Below are 13397 nucleotides of genomic sequence, written 5' to 3' on the forward strand. Positions count from 1 at the left end.
CAAGTCCAATTTTATTCTGGAAGAAGACCAGAAGACTGTAAGAGCAGACATGCTCATTTTTTGCAGTAAAATTGATAAGCCAAATAAATGTTCTCTTTAAATGAAAACTGGTATTTGTCCATCTAATTGTTATAGAGAATTCTCTGATCATATCAATCAATCAATCAATCAATCAATCAATCAATCAATCAATCAATCAATCTGATTGTTGGCATGTAATAAATCTCAAGTCCATATGTCACTGTACTGTGATCAGCATGCCTGGAAACATTTCCAAATATTGATTTGTTCTGTACCATACCCAGTGCCTTTCCTTGAACAGCTGATAAAAAGGCTATATTTGCTACTTTTCATATTGGACAAAGTCTAAAACTGTTTTGTGATCAAGTAATAGCTACAACATTTTAGAAAGAATTAAAACTACATGTGAGGTGAATCAAAATACCTTTGAGTTGTTTATATACACATACAATTGATTGGTTGATGTTGTATGGTCTCCGGAAAGGCCAGGTGCAGATCTTTCCAATTAACATCTATGGGCGAGCTGTTTATCTAGGTGTACGTGATGGTGATACTGGGGTAGGGAGAGGGTGAAACTTGTGTTGGCACATAGCCTACTCCTGTCAAATTAACACCAAGGAGTCTGCTGTGATTAGAAATTTTACTCCACCATCTCTCCTGACCTGCTGACCAACATTCTAATGATGATTCTTTTTCTCAACAATGGGACTCAAACTCGCTAACTATGGTGTCAGACCATAAAGACTTGATGCCTTAATTGTCATGGCCACCAGGCAGGCCTCATAGAGAGCTATCACAACATATTTGAAAGTGTGTTAGCAATGGAAAGAGTGATAATGTTTAGCAGAATTAACATAGAATAGAATAAAGGAATAAGAACATGAAAATAAAGTAAAGATTAAAGACATGAAAGAAGTAATGATGGTGAGTTCCTTGAATAAAACAATACTTTACGATTCTCATTAATGTTGCTTGCTTACTTTCTTCTTGATCTGAGCTTAAAACATCTTACCAATCTTATGTAATCTTTCCTAGATATACTTGACCAGACCTTGACCAGCTACCAATTTTAAATCATTCCATAAAAGAAATCATATATATAAATCAGTAGTTTGCCACTTGAAACGAAAAGACGCCTCTAGTCATGATCAATCTTGCGCAGGCGTGGCATAACAACGAGAGAACCTTAGCAAATTCTATTGCCATTTATAGTTATTGTATATTTTTAATTATTAAGATTTTTTCAAATAAAGAGCTCCATCATTTGTGGAGACATTATCACAAAGAATCCTTGAGGTCTCTCGGCTGTTTTCTCGAGTTATGTCGCGTCCGGTGCAGGGTAGCTGCCGATGCTTTGGAAGTCACCTGCTCTGCACCAGACTCCGTGGTGGCGGCTGGGCAAGCGCAAGCGCAAGACTACGATCCATGGGCGCGATCATCATCAGTTCCACTCGTGGACTGTCGCGGGGTGTTCCAGAGCTGGTGAAGCGGTCGCTGCTGACCCTGCAGGTGGCGCATTCCGAGGAACTCGAGGCCTTGCACAAACTGCTGCACTTCCCGGAGGAGGTGGCGCTGCGCCTGGCCGAGACAGAGTACCACCTCTTCTACCAGGTGCCGCCCATCGACTACTTGCGGCAGGTCACCTTGGATCTCGGAGGTGGTGCCACCAACATTGCCGGGGAACAACAGCAGCCGCCACCTGCTGGAGGAGACAATTCTACATCTGCTACAACACCAAGACCTTCGGTTAGGAGCCTCATCAAGCGTTTTAATGAGGTAAAGTTTATACTGTACTAATTTACAGTAACTGCATGTTCCAAGCTAATTTGTGTAGATTATTTAGCTAAAAACATTTCTCTGAACATGAACTGATAAAATGTTTATGAAGTTATATTGTGGACACACCTTTTATTTAACACATTGGAGACCGAGCCCGAGTGTGTATCGGGGTCAGGTAACAGCTCAGACTGACCGCGCCCGAGGCTAACTCGGGCGTGCGTATTTGTTATGTTGTCAACACAGCCAGGACGGCAATCGCTCAGAAAGTATACATACCACTTTAAAGTACTTTTATAACAGCTATACCGTGCGTTCGTGTCCTCTGTCGTTGTTTTCTCGAACTTATAGCAGCTTATTTTTGCTCGAGTTCGCTTCTACACTCCATACTTCCAACCTTGCTTCCAGCTGCTCAAGGCGCGCGCTTTCAGAGTTTTGTTTACATCGTGCGAAGTGTTTAGATTGCGTTTTGTTTCTGCTATAATTATTGGATCATTGAATGAAGGTGGAATTATAGAGATTTTAGAAGAGATTTTTGATGACAGTGGTTCAGAAGAAGAGGTAGATGATTCAGATATAGACCCTGATATCAAACTTCATGTTAGTGATGAAGGTATTTATAACCTATTCTATCATATTCTACCCATTTGTGATTTTGCACTTTGTAGTTTATTTAGCTAATGTTTCACGATCTTCATACAACTGGATTTTCATTTAGAACGAAGTGACGCAAGCAATGATAATTCAAAGGCAGGGAGTGATTCACATTCGCCGGGTACTTTTGGTGATTTGGATGCACTTGCAACGCCCGTGCAGATAAAGGAAAAGCGGAAAATTGGAAAGTAACGAGGAATGAGACATACTGGTGGTATCAAATGTGTTCTTTAGCACTTTGTGTCCCTGAATGCTTCAAACTATTCTGCACTCAAGCTCATCATTTGTAAGACTTTGTTGTCAGACTTTTTGTTGTTGTTGCAAAAGGCATACCATTGGAAAATGTGTAATGTGAAAAGTACTCAGTAGATCTTAATGCAACTTTTTAATCTGTAGAATAGACACTTTTAATTTTTTCATGATATATATGCGTTACAATTGCAACCTACCTACTATTTTCTACAATTTTTTAAAAACCTTCACAATATGGCGGTCTGCCTGCCCACATCCCACCTTAAGACATGGTCTCCAATGTGTTAAACACACATATTTAACATTTTTTATATTTCCTGATTCCTAAATATCCCACATTCCATCATTGTCTTCCTGGGCCAGTTGAACTTAAAATATTTTATTGCTCTCCCTGCATAGTCTGCAAATACTGACATTAGCAAAATGGAAGTTATAAATCTATTCTATTATTATTGCATGGTACATAAGATGTTGTCATAGACCTGATTACATAAGCACTCGCTTACAAAGAAAGCTGCGCACCCTGAAGATGCTGTCATAATGGCATGAAACAGAGTTCAGGCATGGGACATGATACCATAAACAACTGATTTCAATATCAACTCTCAGCAACGTACACTGTAAGGACCAAAATATCAAATTTTTTAAAAACTCTTTATTTTGAAAAGCACACTTTCCTGTATAAGATTATATATAATTTACCGTAAGTTATATGCATTTTTATGCCAGTTCGGAACAAAATTAAGAAAGAGGGATGAACTCTTGTTCTGGGACAATGGTGAATGTTGTACAAACTTTAACTACAGCTTCCAGCAAATATTTTTTTTCTTCTTTCTTCTCACTTTTAGGTTCACATAGAATATGAACTATTATAGCAGGGTTATGGTTTTCCAAACTCATTTATGACAACTCTGTGATGGTAAAACTCTAGAATTTTTAATCTTGCTTCTAAATCATGCTGTTTCTAAAACATTACATGTTGTTAGAAACTTATATTGCTTGTAATTCAACTTTGTTTAATCAAGGAAGTAGTAAATATTTATCAATTGTACACATTCTAGAGTTTCATATAACTATGAATGTAGTTAATGACCTTGAACAATTAATTTTAAAAAGTACTTAAAATAAACAAGAAGAATTAGTAAGTGACTTCTTACTGTACGGTAAAATTTTTGAATTTCTGTCTGAAATATCACGGCAGATCCAGTGATAAATGTTATGTAGTTTCAGCATCAATTCACTGTATACTTATAACTGTCATACTGCTCCTAGTTTGCAGATAGGTGAAGGTATAGAGATGCCTTATCTGTTCCTGAAGAAAATTGTGCATCAGGCATTGCAAAGTACCCGTTTTCTGGAAAAACAGGAGAAAGCAGGGAAAACACAGGGAAATCAAAGAGCAGAAAATAGGAAAAACACAGGGAAATGACTTGTCATTTCAAAATTAAGGTTTTGGTCTAAGACTGGATCCAAACAGAAAAATAGTGTGAGACGGATACATAGATGCAACACAAGTCATGCAGCTAGTAGTACTTTGAGAGAGACAGATAGAGTTATCGATAATGTAATTCCAAGTTTTTTTGATAGATAATAACTTTCTCTCATTAATTTATAATTGCCTTGTTCTAATTAAACCAAAACTTAATAATAATAATAATAATAATAATAATAATAATAATAATAATAATAATAATAATAATTGAAAAGACAATAATTCTTATTTACTTAACATTCCTTTTATAATGTCCAGTGTTTTAAGAGCTTTAAATATGTGCTAACTAATATGGATTGCCAGTAATTATTATGGATTTTGCTTCACTACTAAGGAGAAACTATTACAGAAGAGTGAAATTATCACAGAAAAATCTCTACAAAGAAAGAAATATGTCAGTGGTGTTTGTTTCTCTGCACACTAGTTGATCAGCGTACATATTCAAATAACACTTCCATTTGCTACAGGAACCGGTGGGATCTTATTCCTGACCTTCAGAACACTAACCCGTATGTTTCTGTTACAAGTGTGTTTAGAAACTGGCACACTTATTCATGCCAATTCCTAGAGTAAGGTCTCTGATGAACACAGGCAATAGTTTGAAGAGTGATTGACTGATGGCTCAGGGAGTCATTTTTATGTACCATGTCCCACTAAATTTAATTCAGGGAAAATGAGGATATCCCAGGGAAAATACAGGGAAAACAGATGTAGGTTACTAACTGGTACCCTGCATTGCCATATCCCTCTTATTTAACACTAGCCAACATTGCTTTCCAATGTAGTTACAACAAATGAATTCCATTTTTTGCTCCATATTGACTTACAATTTTAAGAACAAAAATATTTTTTACAAAAGAAACATTCTTAAAACAAGTCCACCTGTTCAATACTCTTGTCAACTATTCATTTACAATAGATAATAATAATAATAATAATAATAATAATAATAATAATAATAATAATAATAATAATAATAATAATAATAATAATAATAATAATACCGAGCTCGATAGCTGCAGTCGCTTAAGTGCGGCCAGTATCCAGTATTCGGGAGATAGTAGGTTCGAACCCCACTGTCGGCAGCCCTGGAAATGGTTTTCCGTGGTTTCCCATTTTCACACCAGGCAAATGCTGGGGCTGTACCTTAATTAAGGCCACGGCCGCTTCCTTCCCACTCCTAGCCCTTCCTGTCCCATCGTCGCCATAAGACCTATCTGTGTCCGTGCGACGTAAAGCAACTAGCAAAAAAATTTAAAAAAATAAAAATAATAATAATAATAATAATAATAATAATAATTTCATGTGGTCATTTCTAGCCGGGTGCAGCCCTTGTTAGGCAGACCCTCTGATGAGGATGGGCGGCATCTTCCATGTGTAGGTAACTGCGTGTTATTGTGGTGGAGGATAGTGTTATGTGTGGTGTGTGAGTTGGAGGGAAATAAATAGTTTATTTGATATTAGTACATGCTTCAGTCATTATGGGATCATCCTCAGCTAACATTAAAAATCATAAAGAATACAAGTTAAAATAAACTGGATACAAAGACACTTTAAAATACATATGTAACACATAAAAACCATCATGTAAAAAATCTTGCTACTTTTAAATCCAAAATAATCATAAAATTCTGATTTGTGATAGTGTTAAAAATAGAGGCTAAAATGGTGAACACAATCATCATTACAGAGTCTTGTTTGATAAGTTGTCAATATGGAACATTATTGTAAAAAGCTGTGATTAAAATATCCACATAGTGAGAACAATCAATTCTCTTCCAGCCCCAGAGTGGGTTCACTCATGTGTTGTTGACATTCAGGTGTCAAAAAGGCAAATCTGCCTCTATTAGTGAGATAATGCTGCCAACTGGGCTGTACCTTAATTAGGGCATAGTTGTTGAAAACAGTCACATGCACCTTCACAATGTTGCATATTCTTTCACCGTCACTCTGCACAGTCACTCTGATGACTGCCTTCTGTTGTCTCACAGTCGTTTTTGTGAATCTTGCTGCAGTAACTGTAGTACCTCTTGTAGTGATGCCAAAAAGGAATCTTTAACACAACTATGTATCTAACAGACTCCTTTTGTTACCTTTCCTGAACAATGCCCCAAGCTCAATTTTTGCCTTCAAACCACTGATATTAGGTTTGTGAGGTATAAGAAGTGTTTTCATCTTTTTGCACTTTAATGGCCCTACTATTTCTTATACTCTAAACCACTTCTTATTCTTCTTCTTATTCTTCTTCTTCATCTTCATTTCCAGTTTCTGGTCTTCATGGTCAGGTTGTAAATCAAGGACCTCCGCAGTTGACCAACTTTCCATCACTCCCTTCCTTCTTTCAATATTTCTTCTACTTTTACTCTTCTCTTCTCAATACTTTCCTTCATCACATCCATCCACCTCTTCTGGGCCTTCCCCATTGTCTTCTTTCTATTATTTTATCTGTAAATACTCACTTTGGAACACTCTCTTCTTCCATTCTCATCATGTGTCCATACCATTTCAGCTTACTGGCCTCTATCTTGTCTCACAGTTTAGGGTATCCAATTCTTTCTCTCGTTTCTATGTTTCTGATTTTATCCCTTTGTGTCTTCAAGTATTCCTCTAAGGAATTTCTTCTCAGCTGCTTGGATTCTGCCTTCAACATGTTTTGTTTTTCTCCATGTGCCTGCTGTGTATGTCAGAATTGGTGTGTACTACATTGAATACAGAATTTTCTTGCATTTCTCTGGGACGTCCCGGTTCCACACTATACCTCCCACACATTCATAAAACCCATTGGCTTGTTGGATTATCTTCCCTATGTCTTTGTTTATTTTCCCATCTTCTGCAAATATACATTTGAAATATTTGAAGCTTTTCACAACCTCTAATGGTCTTCCATTTATTTCAATATTCCCTCTTCCTTCTCTATAACCTCTCATCATCACTACTGTCTTATTCTTCTCCAGATTTATTTTCATTCCAACACACCTATGACCCATAAAACCCATTAAGTATGATCAGCCAGCCAAACAGTTTCTACCCAACTAGATGGTATGTAGTATTGAAACATTACCATACTTCGTCAGCTATATTACTTGGCTCTCTTGACTGAATTCACAGCCTGTCATATCAGACGACTTCTCAGTTGACTTCATGAATTTGAGAGAACCCCATTCGATCCCTCAGATAACGATTAACATTCATGGACATGCCAGAACTGATAGTGTCCTGTAGTCCTGTATTGATTCTTAATTTCTCTTATACTTCATGCTTATATGTTTGCTAGAACATTTTGTATCATAAAATTAGTCTAATGCAAATTTATACACAATTTTATTATCTTCCTAAATCTTTCACTGCTACAAATCATGAACCTTGCTCAAGTTGCAACAGAAATGCACCACCACAAGATGATTCCTTCTAAGTTGCTCTCCCACCTGAGATGTGTTTCTTTTATCCAGTCTCTTGAAAGGTGTCTTAACAAAGTTTTATCATATATGTAATGTTCAACAACAGTGAAGTAGAAACAAAAGTAATCTAAAGCGCAGCCAGTATCCAGTGTTTGGGAGATAGTGGGTTTGAACCCTACCGTTGGCAGCCCTGAAGATGGTTTTCCGTAGTTTCCCATTTTCACGCCAGGCAAATGCTGGGCTGTACCTTAATTAGGGCATAGAAAGTTATTTTAAGAAACTTGTTGGAGCAACATACTTATTAGCTCATTGGAGAATGACTTATAATTATATTTTATCTTTATTCAGGTGAGCTCCTGGGTCACACATCTCATCATCACCCAACCCACTCACGAAGACCGCAAAGCAGTATTATCATGTATCCTACGAGTAGCCCTCTCATGTTGGAACATCGGCAACTTCAATGGTGCTATGGAAATTGTTGCTGGACTCAAGTAAGTCTACTGAATCTCAACTGGAGTATGTTACAAAAATAATATTTTTTAAACATTGGAACTTCTTATCATCATATTAAATAAATTTTCTGTATCACTAGCTTATACTGTAGATATCTATGTTAATCTGTTGCTGTTTAAGATAAGTATGTACCAGTTGTAATAATCGTACGCCATGATCCTACAATTCAGATGTATATTTTTACCAAACTATTAAAGATCATTTTGTTTGAAAAGTAAGTAAGTAAATAAGTAAGTAAGTAAGTAAGTAAGTAAGTAAGTACAGTAGAGTCTCAGTATTTTGAGTCTCAATAGTTCAATATTCCTGTACAGTATATCAAAGCTGAAAAATTTGAACTAACAAAAAATAATAAATCGTCAGTCTTCAGTGCGCGAGTGCCTTATATGAGGTAAAAGCTTTAACAAAACACACAGGAGATTGACCTTGAACACAGTGTGGGAGTTCCCCTAACCACCCCTCTCCACGTCTCCCTCCTTCTCACCTACATTGTGCCACGTTCAAGAAAATAAATCAGTCAGGTCTTTGAACATATTGTTTTTTCATATGGTTGTGGTTCATTACATTTGTCTGAGTAGTTTTCATTCACCATGAGTGCTGACAAAAGTACAAAACACACAAAGAAATTTTTGCCTTGATACTGAACTTGCAGGCATTAAGAAGACTTAACAAGGGTGAGACTATTAACTTGCTGCAGAATACCGTATTCATGAGGTCACAATTGGTGACTGGTGATGAAGCAGAAAAAAACTTGAAATATTTTCATCTAACAAGTATTCTAATGAATCCTTCACTCGAAAGTCATTGGAAACATCTGAGTATGAAAAACTGAGAAAGGCACTGGATATATGGTTAATCCAGTAACGGCAAAAGGGAAGCCTACTTTCAGGGCCAATCCTTAAGGAAAAGTCTTTGATATTTAGAAACCAGTTGAAGGAAGGAAATGCTGATTTCACTGTGAATGTAGACTGGTTGGACAAAAGGAAAATAATTATGGTGTACAGCAACTACAGGTGTGTAGTGAGAAGCTCTTAGCCAATTATGAGGCCATTGTGGATATTTGTACAGAATTTCAACAACTCGTAAAAAATGAAAACCTTACAACTGTTTACCTGACAGATTTTGGTAGAAGTTTTGTTGTTATGTTCATCAAGTAACAATGTGGTAGTTGTCTTACATTGTGTGAAACAGTGATGGTAGGACCATATAAATTAGTTTTTCTCTGAATTTTGTGATATACGTTTATGACATCTGTGTCTTAACCTTTTGATTATCTTGACCCTACCCTCCAAAATAACTTAGATCTGCCACCATGTTCAGCAAAATTTCCAGAATGGTCACGGTATTGTTCTGTGCAAGGGTATAGGTTTAAAGAGCTTAGGTAACATGACCAATGCTTTATAAATCTAGCAAGTAAAGTGTGGAAATTACAGATTAATGACCCCAGTTAGAATAGGTAACAAAAATTTAACTTTTCTTCCAAACATTACTCAAAATGAATTGTCCAGCTCCTTGGCCGAATGATCAACATAATGGCCTTCAGTTTGGAGGGTACCAGGCTTGATTCCTGGCCGGGCTGGGGATTTTAACTACATCTGGTTAGTTCCTGTACATCAGGGGATGGGTGTTTGTGTTGATACACATTTTCATTTACATACAACACAACACACTACATTCACCACAGAAATAGGCAGTAGAGAATACATCCACATAGAGTTGATGTCAGGAAAGGTATCCTACCATTAAACTAGGCTCAATGCACATAGAGGGCCAACCCCAAGTAGTTGAGACTGAAAAGAAATTGAAAATGTTTCATGAATGAAGTGTAATAAGTGGGATTCTAGTGCAATGTAAGGCTAATTTTTAAAATACTGTATATATGAAGATGTACATAGTCAAGCCATAAATACTGTCTTAAACTACTTTGAATAACTGGAATATGGTTTGAGATGTTTCATTTTCATTTAATATGTTATAGTCACACACATTACACACCATTTGCACTAATTAATCTTCAAATTGTCCACTGTTAGCATGCACACAGGCTTGGAGTCTCTTTGACCAGTCTCTGTGACTGGTTGGTTCCAACATTCAATACTATTGTGATATTTCAAAGGACCTTTGTATTGTATGCACAGTGACAAAAGTAACACAATTACTGTATAGACCTCTTATATAAGAATTGTGTATTTTTATCATAGTTGAAATAATATGTGAAGCAAATGAATAGCTTTACCTTCAGGTGGGTTATATTGGTATGAACACTGATGAACTCATTCAAGACAACAGAAGACTTCTAGAAGGTAACTACCTGGCTGTTATGAGCTTGTCTCCAGCTCAGGCCACGGCTCAGGGGCAGGGGTTTCTTTCGGCCTCCAGCCGACATGGAATGTTGTAGGCCGGCGGAAACTACTTGCCTCTGAGCTACAAAACAATCACTCATCCAGCTGCTCTCCAGTCAACTTCATAGTTCAACATAAAATTCTTCAATCATTCTTAAGATTATAAAATATCTGCTAATCAATTGGCTGCCAGTGTGTTGATGTTGTTAACATTTTATAGCCTGTAGAAGTTCTTTCATTTTTCTTTCTATATTTGTATTTTTCAGGCAATTAGCCTTTACATCAATGAATATTAATCCTGTTTACATTGATTTCTTTCTTATTTTATGCTATATTATTGGTCTTTAATAAAGTTGACTGCCTGCTAAATTTTGACCTTTTGTTTTTCTTGTTTGTCCACTGTATGTTACTGTACATTTATCTGTATTGTATCCATTATAGTTTCCTAATTTTAGTATTATTAGTATTATTATTGGTAGTATTATTTTTCTCTCTTTCTATATGGCTATTTGGCTGCAATAAATATATTTATTAATTTTCTAATTCTAGTAATTACTAGTGATAGGGGTTCTCTTGTTTGTTTGTTTGTTTGTTTGTTTGTTTGTTTGTTTGTTTGTTTGTTTGTTTGTTTGTTTGTTTGTTTGTTTTTTTGTTTGTTTGTTTGTTTGTTTGTTTGTTTGTTTGTTTGTTTGTTTGTTTGTTTGTTTGTTTGTTTGTTTGTTTGTTTGTTTGTTTGTTTGTTTGTTTGTTTGTTTGTTTGTTTGTTTGTTTGTTTGTTTGTTTGTTTGTTTGTTTGTTTGTTTGTTTGTTTGTTTGTTTGTTTGTTTGTTTGTTTGTTTGTTTATTTATTTATTTATTTATTACTGGGAAAATTTGTCACCTATGTCATTAATGGAAATATATTTTTAAAGTTCTGGTGAGTTGTTTGCTTTGTTGGAACCCTACAAAGTAAATATTCATTATGTTATAATACCAGTATATGCAGCCCAGTTGTTGCTAGTTCGGAATTAAGTATATATTCTTTCAAGTCCCAGTGAAACAGTATTGTATTATACAACCTGTGACAGTAAAGCTCGGTGAATGAAGTCAGAACAGTTGATCCGGCAACACTGGCGACACACAACGCTGCACCTGCGTAGCGGTAGGTTTTGACCACCTCCTCCCAACATTGTTCAGTTGAGCATCATGTGTGTGCCGTGTAAGACCTGTTTGACACAGTGCATGTTTAGTGCGTTGGTTCTGAACTATGAGCAGGAACGTGAACGACCAAAAGATCAATGTACAGTTTTGTTTTAAGCTTGGCAAGACACCAAAAGAAACGCATGCAATGCTGGTACATGTTTATGAAGATCAAGCACTGTCCCCAAAGTGTGTGTACGAGTGGTTCGTTTATTTTCAAGGAGACCAGGAAAGTGTTTCTGACAACCCCCATAGCGGAAGACTGGCGACCGCCGACAGTGACGAAAACATTGAGAAGGTGAGGACATTAATCACAAACGATCAGCGATTAACTGTGCGCAAGATAGCAGATGAACTGCAGATTAACCGTGAATCCGTGCAATAAATCTTTGGCCGGAAGTTAGGAAGGAGGAAAACGTGTTCTCGTCTTGTGCCACATCACTTGACTGATGATCATAAGCAGGCATGTTTAGAGGCTTCACAGGATATTGTCGAAACGGCAGATGCGACACCAATTTTGTTGAACTGTATTGTCACTGAGGATGAAACCTGGTGTCTCAGGTACGACCCTAAAATGAAATGGCCAAGCATGGAGTGGCATTCTCTGGGATCCCCTCGTCGGAAAAAGGTCAGAGTCAAAAAGTCACGCATCAAACTCGCTTTGAAAGGAAAGAGATTTGACGATATTTCTGACATACAATGAAACGTGACGAGGCCTTTGAACACCATCCCAAAGGAAGCCTTCTTGCAAAGTTTCCAGGAAATGTATTGCCGATCTCAGCTGTGCATAGTTATGGGTGGGGACTATTTTGAAGGACAATAAGGTCATTGTCGTGCATTGTTCATCTATGTTGATAGCACAGAACTATTCACCGAACTTTATTGTCACAGGTTGTATACAATATTTTTCTGAGCTATGCTTAACTGATTTGAATGTAATGCTCATTTTCATATAACATATTTACAGTCTCAAGGTTGCCTTTTAGTCTTGTTAATCTGTTCTCACTCTCAGAACAGAGCGCAAATGTTATCATGTCTAAACTGAACTAGCTCAAAGAAAAGTCTGAAGTCATACTATTGCACTAGCAGAGCTAATTAACAAAGGGAGAGACAAATACTGAGAGGTGGCTTTTTACTTTGATAGACCTACATGATACATACATTACATAATGTAGGAATGAAAGTTCATTCATTTTTATATCAATTAAGTACAGTAATATTAAGACATTTTTCAAGTCGTGAAAGTATCAGAGGGGGGAAGAAGAAAGGTCTGTTACAGTGTCAGAGCTGTGAACATTCATTTTAAATCTTCATTAAAGTAAAAGACCATGGAAATAACCATCAACAGGGAAGGAGAAAACTCAAACCTCTGTTTGGAAGAAGCCAAATTAGAATCATTTTCTCACTTCAAGTGAGTGCAATCTCAAAAAACAACACTGTCAAGCAGGAAATACTCAGCAGGACACAGAAAGCATCAAACTTTTACAATCCACTCCAAAACCTACTCTGAAATTGCAAAATACCACAAAAAGCAAAAACAACGGTGTACCACATCTACTTCATACCAGTTCCCACGTATGGTTCAGAGGCATGTATTCTACTAAAAAGTGAATATAGCATAATTCAGCAACAGAAATGAAATTCATAAGAACTATGACCTGCCAGAAAGCACTTTGACCTTACTGGCCAAAGAAGAAAGACCTAGGAAACATCAGATAGAGACTAAAATCTAATGTGGAAGAGAGAGGTCTCAGATGGGAAGATGTCCTG

General features: G+C 36.7%; 1 protein-coding gene across 2 annotated transcripts in view; it reads left to right on the plus strand.

Moving 5' to 3' along the window:
• LOC136874044 (1-phosphatidylinositol 4,5-bisphosphate phosphodiesterase epsilon-1) overlaps positions 1 to 13397 on the plus strand; it is a 374213-nt gene that overhangs the window by 233560 nt on the left and 127256 nt on the right. For both annotated transcript variants that reach the window (XM_067147543.2, XM_067147544.2), the window contains 2 exons: positions 1499 to 1797; positions 7942 to 8087. In XM_067147543.2, coding sequence (XP_067003644.2) covers positions 1499 to 1797; positions 7942 to 8087 — 445 coding nt within the window. The remainder of the gene's footprint in view (positions 1 to 1498; positions 1798 to 7941; positions 8088 to 13397) is intronic.

This window comes from Anabrus simplex, chromosome 5, assembly GCF_040414725.1.
Source record: "Anabrus simplex isolate iqAnaSimp1 chromosome 5, ASM4041472v1, whole genome shotgun sequence".
Classification (NCBI taxonomy): domain Eukaryota; kingdom Metazoa; phylum Arthropoda; class Insecta; order Orthoptera; family Tettigoniidae; genus Anabrus; species Anabrus simplex.